A 27768-nucleotide genomic window follows, 5' to 3' on the forward strand; every position below is an offset into this window, starting at 1 on the left:
TAGTGTGTGGTAGCAGTTTATTTATCTAGTTATAAACAGCGTAGCGCGTAACGAATGATGCTTCTTATACTTTAGCTTCAGGTAACCACGGGATTCGAGACAGAATAGAGAAATGTAGTGTGCGGTAGTAACGTGAGCTGCATAATAAAATTAAGAATGTTAAAATGTTGCTTAATTGTACGGTTAGTCAAGGTTTTATGATGGGGACACTATGACCCTGGAATGGATGATTTGGTTTACATGATTTCTTATAAGGAAATATTTGTTTTGAAATATGCCCCTGTTTGACTTTTCACTGTATTCTGTCCCCGTAGTGCATACGTCTAGCATCATCATGTTCGGATGCTGACTGCAAGGCCCCGGGAAAGAGCTTCCATTCACACACAGGCTTCATTTTAACCAATCAATATTCATTTAGTGAGCCTGCTTATTGACTCCCTACTGAAATAATATTACAGGTCATTTGTCACGTCACCAAGGAAGGACAATTAGATCCTTTATCCTTCCAAAAAAGTGGATACTGAGTAAGTCTGGATAACACCCAAGTGTAAATAGGTATTTTCTTCGTAAAACACTATAGACAGGGAGGAAAAAAATCAATAGCTGCTTCCTGTGATCCGTCTCCAGCGAATCAATCATCATGTGTGCAGCATAGCGAGCAGGGGGAGGAGGAGAATGACGGCGGCGGTCCGCAATCTTTGCCCGATACCCCCTCATTTTGGAGCCGCTTCTCATAATGGGGTCATCATTTCATCACTTAGTGCATCCAGCAGCCTGCCATTCAGCCCCATGAGGGTGGGCGGCGCCATCAGATGAGCGCCATACGTCTTCATCGAGTTCAGTAAAGGAAAAAAAGATCAGAAAATAAGTTTTTCATTGGAAGGGGAGTCATACACTTCTGTATGTATACTTTACTGATTCAACCCTTTTATCCCCCTGTTTACATTCAGGAGATAAGAAAACCCATACATATTTGGCATGATAGATGTTTTTCATGTGCATGTGTCAGGTGAGATCCTCCTCGTGCATCTGAATAAATTTAAAACAAAAAATATATAGTTAATACAGTGAAGGTGACTACTGAGACACAAGATAAAACTATTTAAAACAAGATTACACTACGACATGTTTTAAAGTTTTACCTATGTTAGAAAAAAAACAAAAACAACAAGGTCTAGAAATAAAACCCTGTAGAAAATCATTTGCAATGTTTTTTTAATTTTTTTAATTCATCTATCCATCCGTTTCAACACCACTTATCCTGGCTCGGGTCGCGGGGCGCTGGAACCTATCCCAGCTGACTTTGGGCAAAAGGCAGACTACACCCTGAACAGGTCGCCAGTCAGTCGCAGGACACAATTTTTTAAATTGCAATGACAAAATTATTATATGAGATAAAAATATCATGCATGCAAGAAAGAAGATTACAAATTATGATATGATTATTTGTGGGTTGATGCATGTATTTTTTTAAGAACGTTAAAAACTTTTTTTTTTTCTGATGTTTTATTTTGTGATGGGCTGTATCAAATGCTCTGACAGTCCTTATGCGGCCCACGTGGCCTATTTTGCCCACCCCTAGTCTTGCATGTGTGTTTAATCGTTGAATAACACCCCTCCTCCCTCAAGCTTTACAAAGGTCAAATAATTTCTAATAATAAAAAGAACACAAGGTCAAAACTAAGTCACATCAATTTTGGGTTACTTTGGGTCCCCTCCAGAGCAATTTTTTAGAAAGGGGGCAGGGTGGGGGGTGCTGGGGGGGTCTTTAACAGGGGCTTGGGGGGACTGTTTTGAATTTCAATTGGCTGCCAAGCGGCAAAAAGCCCTCAGCTAATACATCAAAGAAAAATTGATGTCAACTAATCGGTTTAGGACAAAATCCCATGAATACTCCAAGCATTTTTGTGCACCACTTAAAAAAGACCCACATTCATAATAGCCTGTGAATGCAATTTTAAAAATAAATAAATACATTTAAAAAAAAAAAAAGGTTTTCAAGGCTGCGCAAAATAACAAAACAATTCATTTAATTAAGCACCTCCACCATCAAAACACTATTTAAAACACAAAACTACATACTCACCTGTGTGTCTGCACAACGACTCCCAACTCTATCATTATCAATGCAATTATCATTTGTGCTTGAAAATGTAAGAATCAAGAAAAAGTTCCATTCCGATAAGTGCTGAAGTGGTCTCCGCATCATGATGCTGCACAGCTGCTCCTCTCTCTCTGCTCTTTTTCTTGCTTTTTTTAAAGGCTGTTCCCACTCCTCTCTGTCCCAGCGTCATCACTCTTTTCCTCTTTTTTTTGCCTTGTGTTCTCTCTCTCTCTCTCTCTCTCTCTCTCTCTCTCCCCCCCCCCCCACCCCAAAACCACGTGATCACCAGGCGCGCGCACACGCTCTTTAGCAGCGCCTACAGCGATCCCTTTCGGCTTAACAAGGACTTGAACTAGACGGCATAGAGGCAAACCACACACACACACACACACACACACACACACACACACCCCGAAAATACACTGCTTTGAATAATAATATTTGATAATAATGATATTACATAAAAGATAATACCGTTTTAAAAATATTTATTACACATTTTGGCTGCTAATTCGACTGAACTAATTAATGGACCATGACAATATACAATAATAATAATATTAAAAATATACAAATGTAAAACTATATTAATCAAAGTATAATAATAAAAACGCGTGGCCAGTCTAACACAAAATAAATCAACTTAAAATGAAGGTAAAAGTGAACATAGCGATAATATAAAATAATGCATCATGACAATATAAAATAATCCTGAAATAAAAATATGAAAATATGTAATACACTCGTTCCAACCTAACGATTGACTAAGAAAAACAGTTTAAATGCAAATATAAAAATTCGAAAAAATATTGAACAAAATAAAAACACATAAGACGTATTTTAAAAAGTGCAACAAAAATCAAAGGGTAAAAAAAATTGACTCAACGAATGTCCGCAAGTTTTTGGAATGCGATCCACCGCTCTCACACACCCGTACACGCACCTTTGCAATTACTGCCACGCGCTCACAAAGACACACACGTTCGCTTCCCTACAAGCAAAGGTATCGTGCAGCCATTCAACGCTGTAAAAAAAGATCCACCTGAATGGATGGATGAAAAGCCCCCTTTGCAGATTTTCATGCTGAAATGCTCGTTTTCGGCGCGCAAAACGCACATAAAGTACAAAACGATATATAAACGATTGAGAGAAGTGATGAAAAAAAATAGGTTAATAAAAATAATTCCTGGTCGTGGCTCTATCTTGAAAGCAGTCGAGTGGGGTGAGCAGGGGGGGGGGGGAAACATACAATGAGGGGAACAAAAAGTTGACAAGACTGTCGCCATCCGAAATGAGCCTTAGCATTGTTCCACTTGGGGAGGGAGCGAGTGAAGACCGAAACAAATATATATATAAAAGAGAAATGAAAGAATGTTAGTTAACGCGAGAGATGGGGGGTGCGGGAGAGAGAGAGAGAGAGAGAGAGAGAGAGAGCGTCAGCGAGTGCTTTGACTGAGCGCTCCCTCCACTTTGCAGTGACTACACCCCTAAAGAGGAGGAGAGGGAGGAGGAGGAGAGGGAGGAGGAGCGTGCTGTTCAGCGAAGTAGACTCCTCAATTTCGAACTTAGCATCTTGGCATACGCGACTAGATTTTCCCATGCAGGGCAGGCGAAGCCCCCCGAAAAAGTCTGCTTGACGGCCGAAGGCAGAATAGGCACCAAAAGACAGGGGCTGCAACTTTCATGACAAACAAAAACAACTGGAGAAAGGGAGAATTTTTTTTTTTTTTCGGGGGGGGGGGGAGGAGGAGGAGGCAGCAGGTCTCCGCACACGGCTGTCTCTATGCGCCCATGAGAGGCTGAGGAGGGGAAAACAAGGCAGGGGAAAAAAGCAAAAAAAAAAGTGGAGGGGAGACAGTGTTCAAGTTGCCGCAGCTATGGCGTACCCTCAGGGCTACTTGTACCAGCCGTCCGCCTCCCTGGCCCTCTATTCGTGCCCGGCAGCCTACGGCACAAGCGTCATCTCGGGACCCAGAACGGAGGAGCTCGGCCGCTCGTCGTCCGGCTCGGCGTTCGCACCCTACGCCGGATCCACCACCGCCTCCACGGCGGCCGCCGCCGCCGCCGCAGCCGCAGCGGCGGCCGCCTTTAGCGGCGCCTCGCCCGGCTACAACTCGCACCACTTGCCGTACGGAGCCGACGCGGCGGCGGCGGCGGCGGCGGCCACCTTCACCTCGTACGTGGTGAGTACAAACACATTTCATAAACTGTTTTCATGTGGAAGTCTTTTATCGAGTAATTGTCATTTAAAATTGTTTTGTTTTTAAGTTAATTGTTGTTTTTGAAAGGGCGAAAAAGGGTGCGTGCTTTAACTATCATCATTACTGGTCATGTTCATGTTTTATTATTATCATTATTATTATTTTTGCTTAATTCCAAATTTGTTTTGCGCATGAAAACGAATTGAAATTTTAAATTGTTCATTTATTTCTTTTTTCAATGCTTTGCCATTTTTGAGCGCTCACTCAGCATGTGGGCCTGCTTATATCGCACCGTAAAGATTGACACGCCATATTAGATCACGAAAATAACATATTTACGCATTTGAATTGTTACAACTAAAAAATAAAATGCATAATATCAAAATAATATCCAATCTAGTCATTAAAACGTGCGTTATTTTTCCAATATGACACTATGAATATTTTGCATTGTGCCAACCAGAGCTCCCCCTACGACCACTCCTCGGGCATGGCCGGCTCCATCGGGTACCACCCGTACGCGGCGCCCCTGGGCTCATACCCGTACGGCGACCCGGCCTACCGCAAGAACGCCACGCGCGACGCCACCGCCACGCTCAAGGCCTGGTTGAGCGAGCACCGCAAGAACCCGTACCCGACCAAGGGCGAGAAGATCATGCTGGCCATCATCACCAAGATGACCCTGACCCAGGTTTCCACCTGGTTCGCCAACGCCCGCAGGAGGCTCAAGAAGGAGAACAAGATGACGTGGACGCCGCGCAACCGCAGCGAGGACGAGGAGGAGGACGAGAACATCGACCTGGAGAAGAATGATGATGACGACGTCACCTCCAATAATAACAACTTCAAACCCACCGGAGACAAGACTCAAGAATCATCGGATACTGAAGCAGGTCTGTGGTGCACATGCAGCGAGAGAAGGAGAGAGAGAGAAAGAGAGAGAGAGAGAGAGAGAGAGAGGGGGGGGGGGGTGGGGTGGGGTGGGGGGGGGGGGGGGAACATCAATTTTTCATCGCAGTCGTTTCCACTCAGGGTGCAAAATTGATTGCTGGTTAATGGCGGTGTATTATTTATAATGGGACAATCGCTTGAAATAATAATCACCTTGAACTGCCCTCATTTGACTTGCCAGTGGATGAAACTGCTGCTCGTGCAAAGTGTTTAGGACGCCATTTGTCTCCAAAGGCAAAATATGAAGTGTGGAAAATAATAAGAATACCGAAAAGATTATTGGCAAGTATTCGTTTGTGATCATGTAGAGTCGTTTTTTTTAAATAGGTTGGATTGAGTATTGAAATGATTTTGCATGCATCTAAACATGTTGTCTGTGTGCCCGATGTTCAGATGCCAAAGCGCTGCAGACAGTGGACGTGGGCTGCGAACGCTACAAGGAGGACCTCCTGCACCCCAAGGACGCGGACCCCCTCCTGAGCGATTCCGAGTCCAAAGACCCGGAGGACTCGCAGGAGCGGACTACGGACTTGTTGTTGGATTCTTCTTCCTCCTCGTCAGCCTGCGGCGGCGGCGGCGGCAGCAAGCCCACCACGTCGTGCCCACGCACGGCGGGGGCTCCGTCCTCCGACGTGAGCCACGCGCCCACCTCCGTCATCCACTCGCCCCCTTCGGCCCCCAAGCCCAAACTGTGGTCTCTGGCGGAGATCGCCACCTCGTCGGACCGGTGCAAAAGCGGCGCGGAGACGCAGCAACTCCAGCGGGGCGAGCAGCAGCCTTGCAGCTCCCCATCCCGGTCCTCCCCCGGCGTGCTCTCGCGGCCCCTTTATTACGCGTCGCACTTCTACCCGGGCTACTCGAACTACCACGGGGCCACTTTCGGACACCTCCACGGCTCCGGCCCCAGCAGCACGCCCTCCTCCGCGGCGCACTTCAATGGATTAAACCAGACGGTGTTAACTAGAGCCGAGGCTTTGGTGAGGGAGAGCCACAGAGTGAGGGGCCAAACGCAGGTAGAGCTTTGTAAAGACCCCTCTTACGAACTCAAGAAAGGTATGTCAAACATTTAACAGCTGCAACAACAACAACAACAAAAAAACATGGACTTCTTTTTAAATTATTTGGAGAGAAAACAAATCCAGCATCTGAACATTAAATTCGCCCCCATTCATTGGAGGAAAAAAAAATGTTTAGTTTCTCAACGAGTGTAAACGAGAATGGTCTTAAAGGCTGCAGCCGAAGTTATTTGTATTAAACATGTATATTTAAAGTAGCTTTTTTTTTTTTTTTTTTTGTATTTAAGAAAATGGACGACACGCTATCTTTGAAGTAAATTATGGAGAGAGGAAAAACTATATAAATATATTTGTGCAGCGGTTATTTTGTGGATGGCAGTGTGTTTCTCTAAAACAAAACAAAAAAAAGGGTGGGTGGGTGGGTGAATGTGCAACCTGGCGGACGCGTCGATGACCATTTTCATCGGGAATACGCCAAAACGCCATCATTTGAGGATAAAAACATTTAAAATGCAGTTTGGTCGGTAAAGATGTATTCAACGCGTCAAAAGAATCCGATCCATTCTTATTCAGTTTCCATAATAATAAACCGTTTAAAGCCAATTACTTGGCGTGTTTTACGCCGTGCAATCAGGTGGTGGACCGAGGTAATGGGCTCGATTTTATGCCGAATTTAGACATCATCACCATTGCAAAGGGAGGCTGCTTTCAAAAAAAAAAAAAAAAAAGAGACCGTGCATTCATAGCATAGTGTCTCCATTAATGCAAAGCGAGGGACGCACTCGCTATTTTGAATGTCCGTTTGGGCACACACGCACACACGAGTGAAAGGAAAAGTGGGTGGGCGGCTGCTTGTTTGTCACGCATGTCGTGGAAACTCTTCCAACTTCCGCAGGTAGGTGTCACACTTGCTCCTGATTTTAAAACAGGAGGCCGCACTGGTTCTGGTTCTGCTGGTGTTCAATCAGGGGGCACAGTCCTGAATAATAATAATAATAATAATAATAATAATAAACAATTTTGACAACTTGAAAAATCCCGAACTGTAAAAGAAAATATAACTTTTTAATAATTATTATTTCTAAATGACAGCAAATGATTGGATTGGAAAAAGGACTATAATAATAATAATAATAACAATAATAATAATAATAGTATATTATTATTATTATTATTATATCACTCTCGAGCAAGATAAGTTAAACATATAATAATAATGACTAATTCAGAATTAATACGTAAATAAATTAAGAATAAGAAATACAACAAATTATTTGATTTTAAAATACATAGCATGAAAATGGGCAGGTTGTCATTGCTACCGTTGTGTGGTGCACCCCCCGCAAAAAAATTAAAAAAAAAAAAAATAAAATAAAAAAAAAGTTAAAGGGGGGAAAAACAATTAAAACCTGCGGTCTCACAAGATTTCTGGCCCGATGCCTAGAATAAAGACTATATATGTTATTTTCATTATTATTATTATTATAATTATTAGATGAATTATGACAAATAAGTAAATACTTATTTGAGTAATAATAATATATCATAACTTATTCTGGCGGAAATCCCAAAAGTGGAGAAAAAATGTTTCCAAATACGACAACAAATTATATAATAAAAAAAGCAAATACTGTATTTATTTTTAATTCTTGATTTTTTTTTTGCTGTAAAAATGTGCGTGCAACAGCAGCAGGGCCATGAGAGGAAACGAACCCGTTAATAAATTCATTTAGTCAGCAAATATTTAAAGGACACAACCATTATCATCATCATTATTAATAATTATTTTTCATTAAAATCCCCCCAGGCCTCTCACGTGTCACACACACACACACACACGCACACACACACGCACACACGCACACACACACACACACGCACGCACACACACACACACACGCACACACACACACACACACACACACACGTGTCAACGCGTAATGAGTGTGTATTCTTCTGCCGATTCCCAGGGGGTCAAGCTGCTCACGTCACGTGCTCTAATTTATGATCATTCTTGTTATTATGGCGATGATTACCGTTAGCATGACAAGGGGGAGAAAAATTTCTGCTGTTTTTGTTTTGTTTTGTGTGTGTGTGTGTGAGACAAATACTGTTCCACTGGGGGTTATCGCCACGCCCTCCGAGAGGTGTAAATCACAAGATGAGAGGTACAGGGAGATAGCCTGACGTCACATGTGTTGGCGCGCATGCATTAATGTGTGCGGTTAGGTTACAACCGCGCACATCACAAAAGACTCCAAAAGTGTCATATGGTGGAAATTCAGACCCCCCCCCTCCCTCCCCCAAAAAGCATTATTTTAATAAATTGCAAATAATTCATTGCAAATGTCCTCTTTTCAAGGTTTGTAAGATTTGGTGCTGAGTGTACACACGTTGCCTTGCTCAATAATTCAAATTAATTATTGTTGTTTTTTTTTTTTAACCTAAAACATGCATTCTCAGCGGAACAATATCATGAAAATTGAGGTAATATAGTATTTCTTTTTACTTTAAGTGAAGGTAAAAAAAAAAAAAAAAAAAAAAAGGTATTCATATTAATAATGAAAAAGGGGCACAAACCATAAGAGTGAACGTAATAAGTTCCCTTTATATAGCCTTTAGCTTTTCATTACCTGGTAATTATCTCTGCAGTGTAAGACAATGTGCTTCATTACTAAAACACAAAATATTATCTTTGAAATGAGTTAACATGACCTAAATGCCCAAAATATTACACATGTATATATTTTCACATTAGCTCGCCATTTGATTATCATTAACTCTTTAAGTACAGCACTCAGAGAAATGATTGGCAAGTAAAAATTGGAACCCCAGAAAATTTGTGTAGTGCATGACAGGCCTTTTCTTGACTTTTTTACTGTTTTTGTTTCTTCAATTTTAATAATATTAATAATAGCAGTGGTTATGGTGACCCATGGTTAGCCCGCCTGCCTCACAGTCTGGGATCAAAACTCGTCTGCACCAGTTTGCATGTGCTCCCTGTGCTTGCGTGGCTTTTCTTCTACATTCCACAAATCCGCACATTAGGTTATTGAAGACTACATTTTCCATACAGGTGTGAACGTGAGTGTCAGTATTTGTCTATATGTGGCCTGTGATTGATGGGCGATCAGTCTTTGGTGTACCCTGCTCCTCTCACCAAAAAGTCAGCTCACCTGTGACCCTAATAAGGATGAAAAATGCTTTTCGCTTTCGTTTCCTTTCTTCCATGACGGGCTGGGAGAAATCACATGGCCTTAATGTGAGGCCTAAGTAGCGTCCATTTGGCTCAAGTTGAAATATAATTCCTTGCCCAATAAAGCCCTCAAGCTAGACCTTGTAATGCCAACAACAGAACCTGTTGATAGGGTGTGTTTGTAACCATGACAAAAGAACAGCCAAAATGCAAGCATGCAAACTGGGGTGAATCACAGGCTAAATGACACCGCGGATTACTCATTGACACAAGTATTGCCAAATGAGAAATGAAATAGTGTTGAAATAGCTGCCTTTCGGACTGGAAAGCCTTCGGTTTCCGGGATATTTGATTCCTAACAATTCAAGCGTCCCTCCTTTGTTTCTTTACAGTGTTTCAGTTTTTCTACAGCTGAGAACAAAGACAAGGTGAATTAAGGACACAGTATTGCAGTGTGTTGTGTTTTGGGGCATTCCACAAGGGTTTGACATCTTCCATCCTATTCATTGTTTGTAGCGCTCCTTCTCATTGGGGTGACAGGTGAGCTGCAACCTATCCCAGCTGAATTTGGTGCAAGAGAAGCGGCCTATACCCTGGACTGGTTGCCAGTCAATTGCTGAGCACATACTGTATAGACTACAAACAACTTTTCACATTCACACCAGTGGACAATTAAGAGACTTCATTGAACTTAACATGCATGTTTTTGGAATGTGGGAGGAAGCAGGAGTCGAGATTCCAAACCCCAAATGTCGGAACTGTAAGGCAGATGTGCTAACCACTGCTTCAGCGTGCTCCCCTTTGATATCCTTTAGTTTTTGCTCATTAAACATGCTAAAACTTAGCCATCCATCCATTTTCTGTAGCGTATGTCCCCATAAGGGGTCATGGGTGAGCTGGAGATGTTGTACACCCTGGACTGGTCACCGGTCAATCACAAAACATATACATGAAGACAAAAAATAAAAAAATAAAATAAAAAAATAAAAAAATTATGCTCACATACACACCTATATGGACAATTTCGTCTTCAATAAAACCTAACATGCATGTCTCTGAATGTGGGATGAAGTCGGTGCACTCAGTGACGACCCATACGAGTGTGGAACCTGAACCTTTCAAATATGAAGCAGATTTGCTAACCACTACTCCACTGGCTGCCCTTAATGTTTTTTTATGTATTATTTTTTTTTTATATTAACGATGCTAAATCCAAGCAGTTGAAAAGTCACATTTTTGTAAAGGCTCCAAATCGGACCCTGAGCCAGACTTTGCACACCCCTAATTTAAAACAACTCCATTTCTAATATCAATAACCTAGCGTCTGTTTTATACACACACACTTAAACTGGGGGAGAGAAAAAAATAAACATGTCAAGGTAAAGTGTGGCCATGTTAAGTATGCTTTCTAAAAGCCTCTCGGACACATTGTAAAGCCACCTCAGATAAGGTGGCGGCAGGGGAGAGAGTGATTTAGCACTTTTTATTTTTTCGCCGTTTTCTCTCGCGCTCGCTCACTCGCTTCACCGACTGTTTTTCTTATTTCTGCCGAGAGAGCTCCTCTGGGGAGAGATTACACGTGTAATTTTCTGCAGCGAGATGTTTTAAGTGACCTCCCCCTACATAAATAAAACATTTGTATGAGGAGGAAGAAGGAGAAGAAGGGGGAAAAACATTAACTGAGAGTGATGAACTATGAAGTCCTATAGGAGGCCAAAGGGGGATTGAGGTTGCAAAAACTGACAGATTCATTTACAGTGGTAAGTAATAGAAGCTGCTTTTTAGCAACGTGTATTATTACCTTCACTCGTAAAGTACACACAATGGTGTGCATACATCGTCATCGTCTCCTGACTCCCTTACTGCTTAAAGGGCTGTGTTCAGTGGCCATGTTGGCATCCATGCAGGGGTTCTCTGCCCTAAGCTGGAGGAGGACGAGGAGCAGGAGGAGGAGAAAGAGGCCAATGCCAAGACCTGCAGGTATGCACATAATTGGACAACTTCTGATTTCTTCGTATTGGGATCATTGTTTTTCGCAGTTGGAAATAATTGAAATATAAATATTGTGGTACCTTGACTTGCAAGTTACCTGACCTATGAATTTTTCAAGTTACGAACTGTCACCCAGTCTATTTTATGTCTGGAGTTGTGAGCAAAAATTGTGTGTGTGTGTGTAGGTGTGCGTGTATATATATATATATATATATATATATAAACAAAAAACAAAACAAAAACAAAGAAAAAGTAACTAAAATACACAACACATTCTTGTACTTAGCTGCTGACAGAGGGACAGCAGAAAATTGTCACATTCCTTTTCAATGGTAATGATAACACAGTCACAGCAGTCTCCCAAAATAAAATAATCTAAGCGACCCTAGTGAGGAGAAGCGGCTCAGAAAATGGATGGATGGATGGATGGATAGATATATGGGTTTTTTAAAAATATATATTTTTTTGTTGCATCAGCAGTATTGTACTGAGTAGCCAAGACAGAGACGCACAAAGTAGCTCTCTTCGTCGCTACTGCTGCATGGCAATTAGTTCCATTTCCTGTTCTATACACTTGTGGAATTCATCCTTTATATGCTCAAGCTAAAGTCTCACATTTTTCTTGCCTGATTTAATGATTCATTTTTTGTGTACATTTTTACCCGTTCAGTTTAGCCATATTTTACGGAGCAGAAATGCAACACACCACAAAAAAATTGAGGCCTTCAACTCCAGAGCAGCGATGACATAAATCCAACCCAATTGGATGTTAAATGTGTTCCAGTCTGCGAGACAAAAGTCCCATATTTAGATATTATACGCATTTTGACCAAGAAAAGTGACAAATGTTTTATGTGGATCATTCAAATGTAAGAAGTAATAAGTAGAAAATGTATGTTTATGATTTATTCTGATTGTCAGCATTCGCACAAAACGGCTGTATTATAAATAACATTTGTGAGGAAAACATTAATGAGGTGGTTCAAACTAGACCCCTAAAGATGACAATATTAACGCCATTGATGGAGATTGATGAAGTGTTTTCTTTCAACCCCCTTCAGAGGGGGTCCGGCGAGGGAGGGATGTTTATTTACATTTGCCCTTTTCAAATGATCCCTTTCTTCTCAACATCTGCTCGACATTAGCACGCAGATATGAGTCCTAATGACCGCTGTAATAAAGCCTGACAGACACACACACACACACACACATATACACACTCACACACACTCAGCCTGTAACGTTACCATAACACACACAGTTCACCTGTGACGTTGTACACTTCTCCCGCAGCTACGTTGTACACAACGGTGGACCTTCTCTTTGTGTTTCCCCTCAGTTTGGTGCAGTCTAATGGATGCAAATGACCACTTACGTAATTGGATCACCTCCCAAGATGGCGATAAACAGGGCCAAACCCTTTTTTTTTTTTAACTCCTCCCTTCCAAAGTTATTTTAAGCCTTGCTCTACTCTATATATGTGTGTGCATGTGTGTGTGTGTCTTCTAATGAGGAGGGTGTGTGGATTTAGACCCCCGTTGGAGGAGAGCTCCATGCCAGCCCCTCACTCCCACACAATGAGGGGAGGGTGGGATGCAGGCAGGCAGGCAGGCATCAAGGGGGCTCCTAAGTGCAACGGTGTCCCAATAGCAATTTGGTAATGTACTGTTGGGCAACGTCACTCACAGGCTGCTCAATCGAAAAGAATCACAATGTTGTCGCCTGTTTTTTGGTGTATGATAGTAGCAGAAAATCTAAATTCTAACACACTAAGGGTGATTTACTAAGATACCAAATGGCGGGCGTGAAATAGATTGTTCACTCACTCGAAAAGATTGCGTGCACTGTTGGCAACAGGTGTAAAAATGGTGAAGTTCACCATATTTAAAAGAGGGTTTGTACTTTAGGTAGCTTTGATGGTTTTCGTCATGAAAATGTGGGAAAGCATGGCAAGGGCAAAAGTTTGAAGTGATGGAATTGGAAGTGTTAGTTGAAGAGGCAAGCAAACATATTACTGTGTTTCAGAAAATAACTACAGATTCGATAATTTTGGGGAAGTCATCGAGCGCATAAAAGCTATGTTTTGGTTGATTTAACTCGCCTTGAGTGCATGGCAATTGGATGTACAGTATGTGCCCATCCTACAAACAGTAAGTAACACTGTATTTAAAACCTGACATGGCTTCTTGTGATTGGCACCAAGTCAGCCCTTAGATCAGTCAGAAGCTTCAAAATTGCATTGGTGATTTACCACAAAAAAAAAAAAAAAAATGTTTCTGGCATTTCAAAAATATTTATTTGAGCGGAAAAGATCCGTTCTCTCAGTTGCCTTTTAGGCTTTTATTTTGCCTGCATGTCCTGATCACCTAGGCACAAGTGTGCTGTCTCCACCTGCCTTTCAGATAAGCTATTAAAAGATTGAAAAAATCAATTTTCGCAATTCTTCTCAGGTTTGATAAATCATATTTTGTGTGCTAAATTAATCTATTTGCATATACCCCTTCTAGAATGCAAACATTTTTTTAAATGAACTGCATGGCAATTTTTCCCATTAGGAAGACTAAATTCTGATTGGGGTCACTTAGTAAGTCAGCCTTCACATATGTTTGTGTGCGTAATCTAATTTTGTACTGTTTTTTGTGCATGCAAACCTTTAGTAAATCAGGCGTGAAATATTTTTTTTTTAAACTGACCAAAATAATCTGCAAAAGCACAATGCACAAAACAAGTCAGCGTAGTTTAATACCATGAGTTTTAATAATGGAATGTCTTGTTGTGACAAGACTTAACTCCCAGGGATAGACTGCAATATCCCACTACATTGCACCAATTCTCGATGAGTATACAACTCATACCAAAGAATAGTGGTTAACTTATTTTTACACTTAAGCGTTCATGTAGGAATACTATGATCGAAGGTGGGTAGGAACGCGTTACATTTACTCCGTCACATTTACTCAAATAACATTTTGGATTAATTGTACTTGTCAGAGTAGTTTTAATGAAGCATAGTTTACTTTTACTCCAGTATTTATGTTGGGAAGTAATGGTACTTTTACTCCGTTACAATAATCTACATGCCATTTGCTACTTTGATTTATCAATAATTGCGTGTACAATCTATTTTTAGAATTTAGTTTTCAACTTCTGCGTTGGGCGCCATTGCTCCAATCCACCGTGATTACCACAGTGATGTTTGACTCAAGTTCACCAATGAAATGACACAAGAAAGTCACATGTCTGCACACAAAGTCTTCTATAAGGCTTTGCGGGCCAATGTGAGACGTGATAGTCGCGCGCGACCCGTGTTTACTCCATTACAGACTACAAAAAACAACAGCTCTAACATGCAGCGTCGTTTTGTCACTGCCAAAACGTGGATATTTCAGCCCACTTCTAACTTGAGAAAATGTTTTTGCTGTTGTTTTGGCTGTGAATATGGCAACATTAGCACTATTTTATGGTCACAATTAACTGTTAAACATGCATCTTGTTGTCGCTCTCTCTCTCTGTCACACACACACACACTCTATCAATAAGTCTGGTCAGCAAACAGCTTCTTCGTTCAGTCATTTTAGCGGCTAAAGCAAATGTTTCTGTAAAGCCCTATGCATGTGTTGTTGTTTTTTTCGACTTAAAAAATTTAAATGCAAGCTATGTGACTGTGGACTCCCATTAAACATGAGTTTGAATGTGATCTGTTACTTCTGAACACAGCCACATGCCAGTTATAAGAGGGAGCGCATCCTTGTGCAACCTAATTTATTTTTATATATTTTATTTAAACCTTATTTAACCCGTAAAAAGACCAGTTAAACAGAACATCTCTTCCGCAATGGTGACCCAGCCAAGAAGGCAGCAAGTTAAATGTCGAGTCCAAGTCAATCACATTCCAGTTTATTTCAGTTTTTTATTTTCACCTTCCCTCCCAAAAAGATACAAAAATAAATCAGTTCAGTTGTACAAATTCTCGGTCACACTAATGTTGGAATTTAAATTATTATTTTTTTTTATATTGGACAAAATTCTTTTACAACTCAAAAACCTGGCATTTGAAAAGGGGTGCGTTTATTTTTTATATCCACAGCAGTCTTGTTCCTGTTTTTGGAATCTGCCTGGTGAGCCTACAGTATTGTGCTGTTTAACAAGTGGAACCAATATAGCATAAGACAATTTATTGTAGCTGACTTTGCCTTAATTTGTTATTTTACAAAGATTTTATTTATTATGGCTATGAATATTCTCATTCATCCAGGTAATTTCATTCTCAGGGCATTGAATCGATCGCAACTGGATTGTCTGTTTGTCTTACAAGACGTTTCGCCTCTCAGCCGAGCAGGCTTCTTCAGAATCAGAATCAGATCAGAATCATCTTTATTTGCCAAGTATGTCCAAAAAACACACAAGGAATTTGTCTCCGGTAGTTGGAGCCGCTCTAGTACGACAACAGACAGTCAATTGACAGAGAACACTTTTCTTCAGTTCATGCAACAAGGATTTCATTTATTATTTTTTAGATGAAGTTACATTGTTATGCAATATCTGAATTTTCAAATTCATATTTTATTTAGTTTTTATTTGACGTTCATGCTCTGATTAAAAAATAAATACATCAGAAGTTACTCACGAGTTACACAGTACTTGGGCAGATTTTTCACAGAGTACTTTCTTACTCTTACTCAAGTAATTTTTGGGAGGACTACTTTTTTACTTTTACTTTCGTCATATTATTCAAAAGTAACGCTACTTTACGCACCTCTGACCATGATGCACGAAGCCTCCCTTTTATAGTTCCTTAAATGCCTCATTTAGTAATATACAAAGGTTAATTTAATTTTACACTTGCAAAAGGAGTGTTACCTAAAAATCTGGCTTTATGATGTCAGTTGGCATCTGGCAAGGATGATATGAAGTTCTTTATTTCCTATGGGAAAAGAAATGTTGAAAAATTTGGATGGAAGAATTGCACTGAAAAATGGTGATTGCACTGTAAAACCAGCCAAATTGAGATGAGATATATTAATGTGTACACCTTTTATGTTAGTACCCAAGATGATTACTAAAGAAAATGTAAGTGGTCGCTCCACCGTACTTAAAAAACAGTGGCTCCAAGCCAGTTGGGAGTGTGTTGGCTTGCTGCACCCCGATTAACAGTGTGCTTTACAGCCAATACGTAATCTCATCAGAGAGAGGCTTTAAACAGATAAAGAACACCCCTCACTCGCAACCAAAGCCCCCCACCATACCCTACCACCCTTCCCTGATGAGTCCTCCCATCCAACACACGAGGAGGATCACGACGGATCGGGCCCAAGTCATGTATTGACCTTCTTTTTCAATAAAAGGAGTCGTTTCTGCTCCGATGGCTGATTTGTTGGTCTTGCATGGAAAGGCCATCTGGATCGAAGGATGCGATCACCGCAGTAGGTAAGCACCTGCCAGGTCGACTCCTCCTCGGGAAGATGCCATGGATCTTTGGGCGAGAGGCGGGGTAAATCACAGGGCACATATAATTCAAACAACCATTCACAACTATGGCCAATTTACAGTCTTCAATAAACTTAACATGCATGTTTCTGGAATATGGGAGGAAGCTGGAACACTCAGAATACCTGAAAACATAACACAACTCCACACAGGTATGGTCCGAGCCAAGATTCGAACCAAGAACTCTTGAGACCAGAAGTGGGTAGAGTAGGTAAACATTGTACTCAAGTAAGACTACTGTTACATTAGAATAATATGACTCAAGTAAAAGTCAAAAGTTGTTCTCCAAATATTTACTTGAGAAAGAGTAAGAAAGTACTCAGTGAAAAAACTACTCAAGTAAAGAGAAACTGGTGAGTATCCTCTGGTTTAAAAAAAAAAAAAAATCAGAGCATGATTCCATCCATCCATTTTCTGAGCCGCTTCTCCTCACTAGGGTCGCGGGCGTGCTGGAGCCTATCCCAGCTGTGATCGGGCAGGAGGCGGGGTACACCCTGAACTGGTTGCCAGCCAATCGCAGGGCACATAGAAACAAACAACCATTCGCACTCACAGTCACACCTACGGGCAATTTAGAGTCTCCAATTAATGCATGTTTTTGGGATGTGGGAGGAAACCGGAGTGCCCGGAGAAAACCCACACAGGCACGGGGAGAACATGCAAACTCCACACAGGCGGGGCCAGGGATTGAACCCGGGTCCTCAGAACTGTGAGGCTGACGCTCTAACCAGTCGGCCACCGTGCCGCCACAGAGCATGATTGTCAAATAAAATAATAAAAATAATAATATATTAGAGTCCACACACCTGCCACCATTTAAATTTTTAACTGCCCCAAAACCAACGACATATGCATTGGGCACTACAGAAACATTATTTGCTTTATTCACTTCAATAACTGAGTGAAGAAGCTGTTTGCTGACCAGACCTATTGATAATGTGTGTGTGTGCGTGTGTGTGTGTGTGTGCGTGTGTGCGTGTGACCATAAGATATGGCTAATGTTGCCAGATGCACTGCCAAAACAACAATAGAAACATCGCAAGGTATTTTCTCAAGTTAGAAGTGGGCTGAAACATCCAAGTTTGACGAGTCACAATTTAAGAACTGGATGATAAAGCTGTTGTTTTTCAGAGTCTGTTTTTCTCTCCAAAATGAGTCACTTTGATTGGCCAGCGGACGCTTTGTGCGCGGTCATGTGACTGCCTTGTGCTTTCTGATTGGTGAATTGAAGTAAAAAAACACTAAGTAATCACGTTGGATTGGCGCAACGGCACCCTATTCGGAAGTCAAAGATTAAGTCTAAATATAGATCGAGGACGCAATAACGGATAAATAAAAGTAGCGAGCGGCATATGGATCATCGTAACGGAGTAAAAGTATCAATTCTTCTTCACATAAATACTAAAGTAAAAGAAAAAAGTATAGGGCATTTAAACTACTCTGACAAGTACAATTGATCCAAAATGTCACTTGATAAATGTAATACGTCACCATCCACCTCTTCTTGAGACTGTGAGGCAAATGCGCTAACCACATGCATCATTGGACCACCAAGATGTACTCTTTTCATCAATTTAATGAATAAAAACAATTGCTCCAGGAACCCCCAAAACATGAAAACCACCATTTATACTGGATGTCCCACAAGGGAAAACTACTTTCCATTCTTTCTCTGCTTACGGGTACCTTGGTAGTGCGCAGGGCTGCCTTGCAAACAAAATGAAGACCAACCTATCATTATTATCATCATGCGAGAGGCTTCATCAAATCTTGTGAGATGTGCTTTTTCTTTGGCTTTTTTTTTAATGTAGTAAAAGAGGAAAAGTGTGATGTCACAACGGAAAGGGTCTGGCTGCTTAGTTTAATATGGGTCAAAATAATTAATTAGGTATCAATTCTTTATAAAAATCCATGAATTACTGTAAATACACATATTATGTAACACAACATAATTAAGTCCAACTGTACCTACAAAATGCCAGAGATGACACCTCATGTTCCTTCTCCATCACATCTGTTGGACATCTTTGGAGGGTAAGTAGTTTAACTTATTTTTTTATAATTTTTTTTTTTTTTTTTATACTATCATGAAGTTGGAACTTCTCTATTTTACTTGTATAATGTGTTAGGAATGTTACCATGTTACAGTGTGCAGTAACAAGTAACCTTTATGACAGCATTTCAACAAATAAATAATGATAATTAATACAAAAACATTTGTCCTAAAACCTATCATGCAATACTGCAGTTTAAAACTAAATAAAGTGACTATCATAGAAAGAACAACAAGAACCGAGGCAGGTCGTACAGATCCTCTGTAGGTGCTGTTGTTTTGGTTAGCAATATGACACATATTAGTCAACTTAATTGTACACATTCTACTGGCACCACTTTTTTATCTGAGGGGGCGAAAAAAGGAAGGATTTCAAGTGGCGACACACCCGGTGATTAAGTGAGGCCTGACATCTTTTTCAGCAGAGGCCTTTAATAATTAAATTGCGCTCCAAAATGGACACTTTTGACCATGGCTCAAAACATACATGAGCTTATTTTCAGAAAGAGCACTTCATTCTGCCCTCCAAAGCTTTTGTACTTTGGCCTCTTTTGTAGTACGGTGAGGAAGAATCCACAACAAATCAGTGAAAGAGACTTGACTGTAGTAAAAACCTCCGCTCCTCTTTGTGTGTGTGTGTGTGTGTGTCTGTGTGTGTGTGTGTTTAAACGCACTTTTAAGTACAGAAAGGTGTGATTTATGAGGTTGTCACAGGAAGCATTGTTGAAGAAAGCAATCAAAAAGCACTTACCCAGCTCCTCTGAAGTGACTGCTTTCTTGCCGGCTAATTTGTGTAACTCCCATGGAGAGGCTGGCAAAGGGTTTGATGAGGCATATAATGATGATTAATGAATTTATTGCCTCGTTGCTCATCAAACGCTTGTAGTATATATATACTTATCCGTTCTTTCTTTCACTTGCTAATGTAGACCGCAGGGCCACAGACGGCCAGACGTGAGATAATGTCACCTGGCTCCTCCTTCTCTACGGCTGTTAACCTGACTGACCCGATGGGCAAGAGAATGTGGGCACAGAGGAGTACAATGGGGAGTTTAATAAGAGTATAAGTCTCAAAACGTAAGTAAAACGCTCTCAACTTTCAGTCAAATCACTTTTGTTTGTGTGGCGGGTAACTAGATCCATGCTGGTCAGGGTTATAATAGTTAGGGTTTTCTATTATAGTTAGTTTTTATTTCGTTTTGACTTTTGTTTTTCAAATTCAGTTAGTTTTAATACATTTTTAGAGCAGGTTTGTTAGTTTGTATTTTTTTCAAAAGTGCTTTGTTTCAGTTTAGTTTTTATTAGTTTCAGTATTAGTTTTTTTTATTCGTGGTATTTGTCAAGTGTGAGATAAAAAAAGCTCATAATTGTGTAGGAAAAACTAAAAAATTACAGTTTAAAAAATTCACTTTCTAACAGATGAACAACCATCCACAAATCAAATACAGGAAGTGTACAAGTGCAGTGCATAATACTGCTTCTTAGGTTAGATTAGATGCATCACAACGTACAGTAGAACCAATGATGAGACACATGCTGTAGTATGGCCTTTTTAAAAATTTGTTTTTATGTTTAACTTCCAAAGTCATGTCTTTTTGTCTCCAAAGTGTTCTGTAAATTGACTGTCTGTTGTCGTACTAGAGCGGCTCCAACTACCGGAGACAAATTCCTTGTGTGTTTTTGGACATACTTGGCAAATAAAGATGATTCTGATTCTGATTCTGAAAAAAAATAAATAAATCGAGTTCTTATTTGCAGGTTTTCCTTCCCCTGTTGCTAAATTGCAACCTTCTCAGGTGGACTTTCAGGTTTGACTGTTAGATAGACAGTTAGAAAATAAGCTTGCTTTTACCAGCTGTATCGCCAGTGAAAGCGCATTCAGTCTGTTTTATGTTGTTGTTGTTGAGTGCATGATTATTGTGACAAAGCTTTTCAAGTTTTCCTGCTGAAGCGTTGTTGGCAGTATTTCAGTCACCTGCTGTGTAAGCGAGACAAATTCCTTGTCAACTTTCACATCTGCCTTTCGTGGCAGGAAACAGCGGTATTTTGAGACTCTCGGTAGTTGTCCGTTTCGCTGAAGTTTCCCCAAAAACGAATAACCGACGTGCAGGTTCCGTGAAGGCACTTGCTAGTCCATAGTTATCTTCGCCATTTCCTTCAGCAACATGTAGGAACAACAAAAGCTTGGATGTAAAAGTTAGCTTTGTGGCAAAACATGCACTTAGTGTGGCGAGCCGTCAATATGACGGCGCTGCCCGATGGCGTCACTTCTAGGCAACACACAGTAGGTGAACTACAATCCCAAAGGACTGTTCGACCTTCCTTCCGTATCTGTTCTGTATCCATGTATTTATCCATCCATTTTCTCCACCGCTTTATCCTCACAAGGGTCGCGGGGGTGCTGGAGCCTATTTATTTGAAATAAATACATTTAAAATCAGCGCTGAAAGCTCATGTATGAAATTAATTGACAAAGACAAAAACAAAGCATATTTTCGTGATAATTATAGTTAGTTTTAGATTTACTATCATAACCTTGATGCTGGTTCCCCCACCCAACAAAAACTGTCACAAGCTAATATTAGCGGCTCTCATTTTTTTTAACTTTAGAATGAAAAGTTGTTATACTTATTTGTGTTCCCTAAAGGCGAAATTCAACTCACACTGATGTATACTTGGTTGCACACACATGCAGGCATGCAAGGAGCGATTCGGAGTGAAAGAGGTACACACAAAGCGTGCTGCACGATTTGAGCTGGGGTGGTGGAGACAATGCCTTGCTCAAGGGGACCTCGACAGAAGCCAGCAGGCAGACTAGCATCTCTCCAATAACTAGTGTCATTTTTACATTTTTGTCCATAGTGGGACATGTCCTCCAACTCCAAAGCCCAAGGCCTTAACAGGATGAGAAACTATCGCCAGAGCTAAAAGAGAGATTTAAAAAAAAAAAAGTCCAGCAGTTCTAGAGCATTCTCAATGCAGGCTCCAGTACCCGCGGAAATTAGAGCGGCGACTTCAATGTTAAATCTCGACTGAAGATTTATTTTTACACTCTTGCATCTGGACTTTGGCATGTTTTGCTGCCACTTCCCCTCTCCCCTTCCCACTTCTCTCCTGCTTGAAGAGGGGGCTAGGTGGCGATTATTAAATCTGAGGTTGCTGCTGCATGGATTCTGCACTGACCAAATGGGACAAGATCTGAGGTGGACCACTTCTCCGGAGGCTATACCAAGGTGGATTCTGCATTGACTGGGTAAGGTCCTGAGGAAGAAGCACTTTTCCAGAGGCATTTACCAACCGCACTTCAAATCACTAAATGAGCTCTTTTTAACTAACATTGTACAGCACCATACTTTGTGAAAAATGTTGCACACACGGCATTCATTGCAGCCTGGTTATTCTCAAAGGGGGATTTCTGTCAGGATCTGTGCCCTGCAGTTCCTCCTTTGGAGCTTGGGTGGCGCTTTGCGCCTTGCCTCTCTCTCTTGCCCTCTCTCTCCCTCTCTCTCCTCAGTAATCAGCATCACCTTGGCCGCGCACCTGTCTTCAATCAGCACTCATTACTGCCTGCATATAAGCCTGTCAGTTCCGGGAAGCCGTCCCCTGAGTATTGACACTCGTTTGTGACTCATGGGCCAACTCTCGTACTTTTGTGATATGAAAGTAACTATCCTACGACCCGCATCTGTACTCACCCGATTGTGATTGTTCTTTTCCGTCTCCAGTGTTCCTTCCCTGCCTTCCCCATCTCGCTGACTGCTCCAGCCACACTGCCAAGCTACCCCACCGTTCCCGGTTCCTGCTCGCTCCTTGTCCCGACGGTCCACCCCCTCACCTTGGATATCTTTACCCTGAGCCAACCTGCAATAATCCATTCTAAATCTACTCCCTCCGCCTCAGTCTGCTCTTGGGTCCAATCCAACTCACATCCAACTTCACATCGTGACAATTTCGCCATCTGTTGTCCCTTCTCAAGGTTTCTTCTTTTTTCCCCAAATGGGATTTTGGTTTTCCTTGCCCATTTGTTGGGTTTAGATCAGAGGATGTCGCTGATCTTTGTCAACTGTGGCCCTATGAAGCCCTTTGAGACTCTTTTGTGATTAAGTACTATACAAATACATTTGACTTGGCTAGTTAGGCAGTTGACCAAGAGCAGTGCCCACCTAACACTGTGGCCCCTCCTAGGTTTGCTTCAAGCCAGCCCCAAAAATGAAAAATATACAACTCAAGTTGTTTTGGGACTGGTATTGCTTGGCAAAATGTTCAATCAGCACTGTCCCCTTGCCGAATGGATTTTGATGGTTTGAATGAACAAACCTAGTTGTTTTAGTACTGGTCTTGTCTGGTAAAGTGTTCAGTCAGCACAACACCCTCCCCCACATTGACGACTGTAGTCCTAGGGGGGCGCAAACTACAGCCCCTCTGAGAAAACAATTGGCTCCAGGCTGCCCCTCCACTAATATTGGTCTTGTACTTCTGCTGACCAAGAGAGGGAGTACATTGGTACCTTGACTTACGAGTTAAATTAGTTCACTGACCAAGCTCAATTTATTAGTTTCTCAAATCAATTTTCTTCATTGACACTTGTTGAAATGCCTTTAATCCATTCCAACCTCACAAAAAGCAAAGAAATGTTTTGTTACGTGTTTTTAATAAAGAAAGATAGCACTGTATTGCAGAAAAACATAAAGCATCAAATGCAAAATGTGTGACTATTTGCAAAACAAACCCAATAAAGTTGATCCATTTGAACATTAAATATCGTGTCTCTGTAGTGTATTCAATAGAATATAGGTTGAAAATGATTTGCAAATCATTGTATCCTGTTTTTATTTAAATTTTACACAACATCCTAACTTCATTGGACTTGGGGTTTGTAATATCACAGCAATTATTGTCTTATTGTAACACGCTCAGTGATATTTTGTCAACACAAATGATGATTAACAACTGAGAGGGGAGTGCGTGTGTGTGTGTTTGTGAGAGTGACTCGCTCAGTCACTATGGGGTCAAAAGCTCTCTTGAAAAAAATAAAGCTTTCTGAATCTGAATATTTGCTTAATAAGCCCCTCCAGCCCCCATAACTGGTCGTTCATGCGTCGGAGGTGTGTTTACATCCGATTACAAAGACTCGCCTGCTCTGTGCTCAAATGTGCTTGAAGTCATCGCTTGTTCGCTATACTTCAGCTCGACGACAGAGCGCATTGTTGCATTTAGACACACACACACGCACACACCCACGCACAGACACACGCACACACACACACATCCACACACCTCAACCTCCCTTTACGAATCCTCACCAAACACACATTCCCCAACCCCCACCATCATCCCCCTCAGAGATAAACTCCCTTTCTTCATTCATTAGGATGCTCCCTTAAATACATCAAAGAGCTCCTCGGTTGGCACAATAAACCAATAAAAGCAATTATAAACCCATATCTTCGAGGCACTCTTCATCTCTGGGGTGTTAACATTAGATAATGAAAGAGTTTGATGACGTAGGGTTCTGATTTCCGAGAAAGCAGCCTATACTCTGTTGTATGCATGCAGCCATAGTTTCAAAATAACATGGCCATACATCATAAGGCCTGAATTTTTGAGTCAAAATTAGAAGCCATATGGAACCTGCAAGTACAGAGGGGGCAAGGAAGAGTGAATGGCTATTGTTAGTTACTCAACTGCAGAGAGTGCCACGCGTCTATCAATGGTAGTGTGTATATTTAGGGTAAGAAATGCATTTTTAGAATTATATTTTATGATAATGTGACATGGTTCACGCAAAATGTTACACAAATGTTGTGGAAGAATATATCTCAAAACTCCCCTGAAAATTGGAAGTTCAAATTATTATCATACATGACATCACCAACAAGAGATTTCAGCTCTGTGAACATAGAATTAATTGCATTGTGCTTTTTGAATGTTATTATACCACACAAAATAGCACAGTACTGTATAACCAGACATGCATATTTTACTTTAAAATAGTCAAACCCGGCGGCACGGTGGACGACTGGTTAGAGCGTCATCCTCACAGTTCTGAGGACCCGGGTTCAATCCCCGGCCCTGCCTGTGGAGTTTGCATGTTCTCCCGTGCCTGTGTGGTTTTTCTCTGGGCACTCCGGTTTCCTCCCACATCCCCCAAAAAAACATGCATTAATTGGAGACTCTTAATTGCCCGTAGGTGTGACTGTGAGTGCGAATGGTTGTTTGTTTGTATGTGCCCTGCGATTGGCTGGCAACCAGTTCAGGGTGTACCCCGCCTCCTGCCCGATGACAGCTGGGATAGGCTCCAGCACGCCCGCGACCCTAGTGAGGAGAAGCGGCTCAGAAAATGAATGGATGGATAGATAGTCAAACCCCCCAAAAAACAAATTTGTGAACGAATATGCCTCAAAAATTCTATCATAATTATCCGTGAAGTCACTTGAGACTTCAACAAATTTCACGAGACTTTATTTTAGTGACCAGTAAAAGGATTAACTCCTCAATTTTTATCTTTTTAAAATCATTCTCAATTTGTTTGGGGGCGATTCGTTGACAAAAACAAAATGTGGTGATGAGCATAATCACAGAAAATTATAATATTTTGTTGCAATATAAAGTCCAATGCCCCAAATGTGGCATCATTTAAAGCCCACTCAGCATTTTATCAAAAAATATGCTTCAAAACTTTAAACGGTCATGTGGGACTTCAGTAAATCACACGAGACTTCACATCAGTCATTTTTTCAACATCCATTTTCAACACCGCTTATCCTGGATCGGGTCGCAAGGCGCTGGAGCCTATCCCAGCTGACTTCAGGTGAAAGGCGGACTACACCCTGAACTGGTCGCCAGTCAGTCGCAGGGCACATGTAGACACAGACAACCATTCATACTCACATTCACACGGTCACTGAGTGGGAACTGAACCCACGCTACCTGCACCAAAGTCAGGCGAGTGTACCACTACACCATCAGTGACACAGATCAGTAATCATCTCATTGTAATTCCACCACAAAAAACGGAACTGCAATTAGTTTTTTGGAGGACTTTTTAGTTTCGTGATTCCACCGCAAAAGAAATAAACGCAACAATAACCATAGAGTAGGAACTGGAATTTGTGACATAGAAAAGGGTCTAGCTGCTCACTACAATATAAGCAACAAATATAATGTAATTTCTGATGTTGTATATAGAAAAAGTCCACAACTCCACTAGTGTGTCTTGGTTCTCCTTTGGCTTTTTTTGTCTGGGATGCTTTATAATATGTTTTTGCTGAAGAAGCTGTCTATACTCTTTCGCGGATGTATGTTTATAGCCAAAATTTCCAAATCCTGAAATTACATGGCCATATATCATGAGCCCTGACTTTGGGATGTAAAATTAGAAGTTATAGGAATGGAGTGGTGCTTTAAGTGTTCGTTGTTAGCGGCCACATAGGCTCTGATAAGCTTGCAGTGGGTGGGAATGAATATAAAAATAGAACATAGAAAAAGACGACAGAATCTGCACACAAGTGTAATAATCATCTGCAGGGCAGAACCAGTCCCATGATGCAATTAGGCTGTACATTAGCCATGTCATCTCCACGTCAACATCTCCAGAGGTTAAACGAATAAATGTGTGTGTGTGTGTGTGTGTGTGTGCATGCTCCTCTTATTGGAAACACATTGACCCGGCGCTCAGCAGGTTCACGGGCGTATATCAACAATAAGTTGTAATCACACTGTCGCTAGCGGGAGTCCTGGAATTTGAAACATTTAACGTTTGGGGTGGGCAGATCTTGAAAAAAAGATTTACAATGCTAAGTACTGTAATTTCTCATGTATAATGCGCATCCCCCCCCCTTCCCCAAAATTGTCAAAAGTCAATAGTGCGCATTATACAAAGGTATAGGGGAAAATGAAAAAGACGTTCCCATTTTATAAATGTATACTGCCATCTCGAGTTTATGAAAAAGCTGTACAATTTCATTACAATATTCCACCGCCCCCTAAAGGTTATGAAAACGTTGTACACTTTCATTCTAATATACTACCGCCACATAGTGGTTATGAAACAGGTGTAGCCTACACTTTAATTCCAATATTACAGGTGTACATATGACTGCATATATGTACAATTGTGTTCATAAGTTTACATACTCAGGCAGAATTAGTGAAATATAGTTTTTTTTGTTTTGTTTGTTTTTTTAAATACGACTGATGACTAAACAACAACCATGATTAATTTATTTATGGTTATGTTTCGATTAATGATAATGCTTTTCTGAAATGCTTGATAGTTTAATTTGAATCCCATTACTATAAAATTAAATGTGTTTCGCCTGGTCCTTCATGATTACTTTAAAGAACTGTACACATCTTACAAATTCTGCCTGGGTAATCAAACATCTGAGCACAACTGTGTGCTTTCTCATTTACTAAATAAAAGTAGGGCTATGAATTTCAAAATAAGAGCAAGTAAATAAAACGAAAGTATTAGGTGTTCAAATAAAGTGGCTAACTTTAGAATAATTATTTGAAAAAAAACAACAAACTACAGATAATACTTAATGTTTTGATAATATGGGTAGAAGCAAAATCATGCATTTTAAAAATGTATTATACATAGGTTGAAGGGTTTTCCAGAATTTAGGTCAACTTTGGGGGTGCGTATTATACATGGGTGCGCATTATACATGAGATATTACGGTAATTATTAACTTTTATTAGTAAGTATTAGCATTAGTAACTTTTCATATGATTACGTAAAGTTACATCCATGAAAGTTTTCA

General features: G+C 40.8%; 1 protein-coding gene and 2 long non-coding RNA genes across 9 annotated transcripts in view; 1 reads left to right on the plus strand and 2 right to left on the minus strand.

The window, feature by feature from the left end:
* Positions 1–3729, minus strand: LOC133474175 (uncharacterized). The gene is made up of 2 exons (XR_009787385.1): positions 2087–3729; positions 1–1029 (listed from the first exon to the last, which is right to left on the minus strand). It is a non-coding gene; the product is annotated as an uncharacterized LOC133474175 (long non-coding RNA).
* On the plus strand, positions 3730–23755 carry irx5a (iroquois homeobox 5a). 5 transcript variants are annotated; one of them, XM_061765589.1, is made up of 8 exons: positions 3730–4150; positions 4256–4287; positions 4769–5198; positions 5650–6309; positions 11341–11448; positions 19930–20077; positions 22125–22253; positions 22726–23755. In XM_061765589.1, the coding sequence occupies exons 1-6, from the start codon at positions 3982–3984 to the stop codon at positions 19956–19958; spliced, it is 1428 nt and encodes a 475-aa protein (XP_061621573.1). In that variant the 5' UTR covers positions 3730–3981; the 3' UTR covers positions 19959–20077; positions 22125–22253; positions 22726–23755. The 5 variants fall into 5 exon arrangements, with proteins under 5 accessions (XP_061621573.1, XP_061621575.1, XP_061621576.1 ...); XM_061765591.1 differs by having other exon boundaries at positions 4259–4287; XM_061765592.1 differs by having other exon boundaries at positions 4262–4287.
* LOC133474176 (uncharacterized) overlaps positions 15342–27768 on the minus strand; it is a 19854-nt gene continuing 7427 nt past the window's right edge. For all 3 annotated transcript variants that reach the window (XR_009787387.1, XR_009787388.1, XR_009787386.1), the window contains one exon: positions 15342–16933. This is a non-coding gene — a long non-coding RNA (uncharacterized LOC133474176). The remainder of the gene's footprint in view (positions 16934–27768) is intronic.

Source organism: Phyllopteryx taeniolatus, chromosome 2 (genome assembly GCF_024500385.1).
Source record: "Phyllopteryx taeniolatus isolate TA_2022b chromosome 2, UOR_Ptae_1.2, whole genome shotgun sequence".
Lineage (NCBI taxonomy): Eukaryota > Metazoa > Chordata > Actinopteri > Syngnathiformes > Syngnathidae > Phyllopteryx > Phyllopteryx taeniolatus.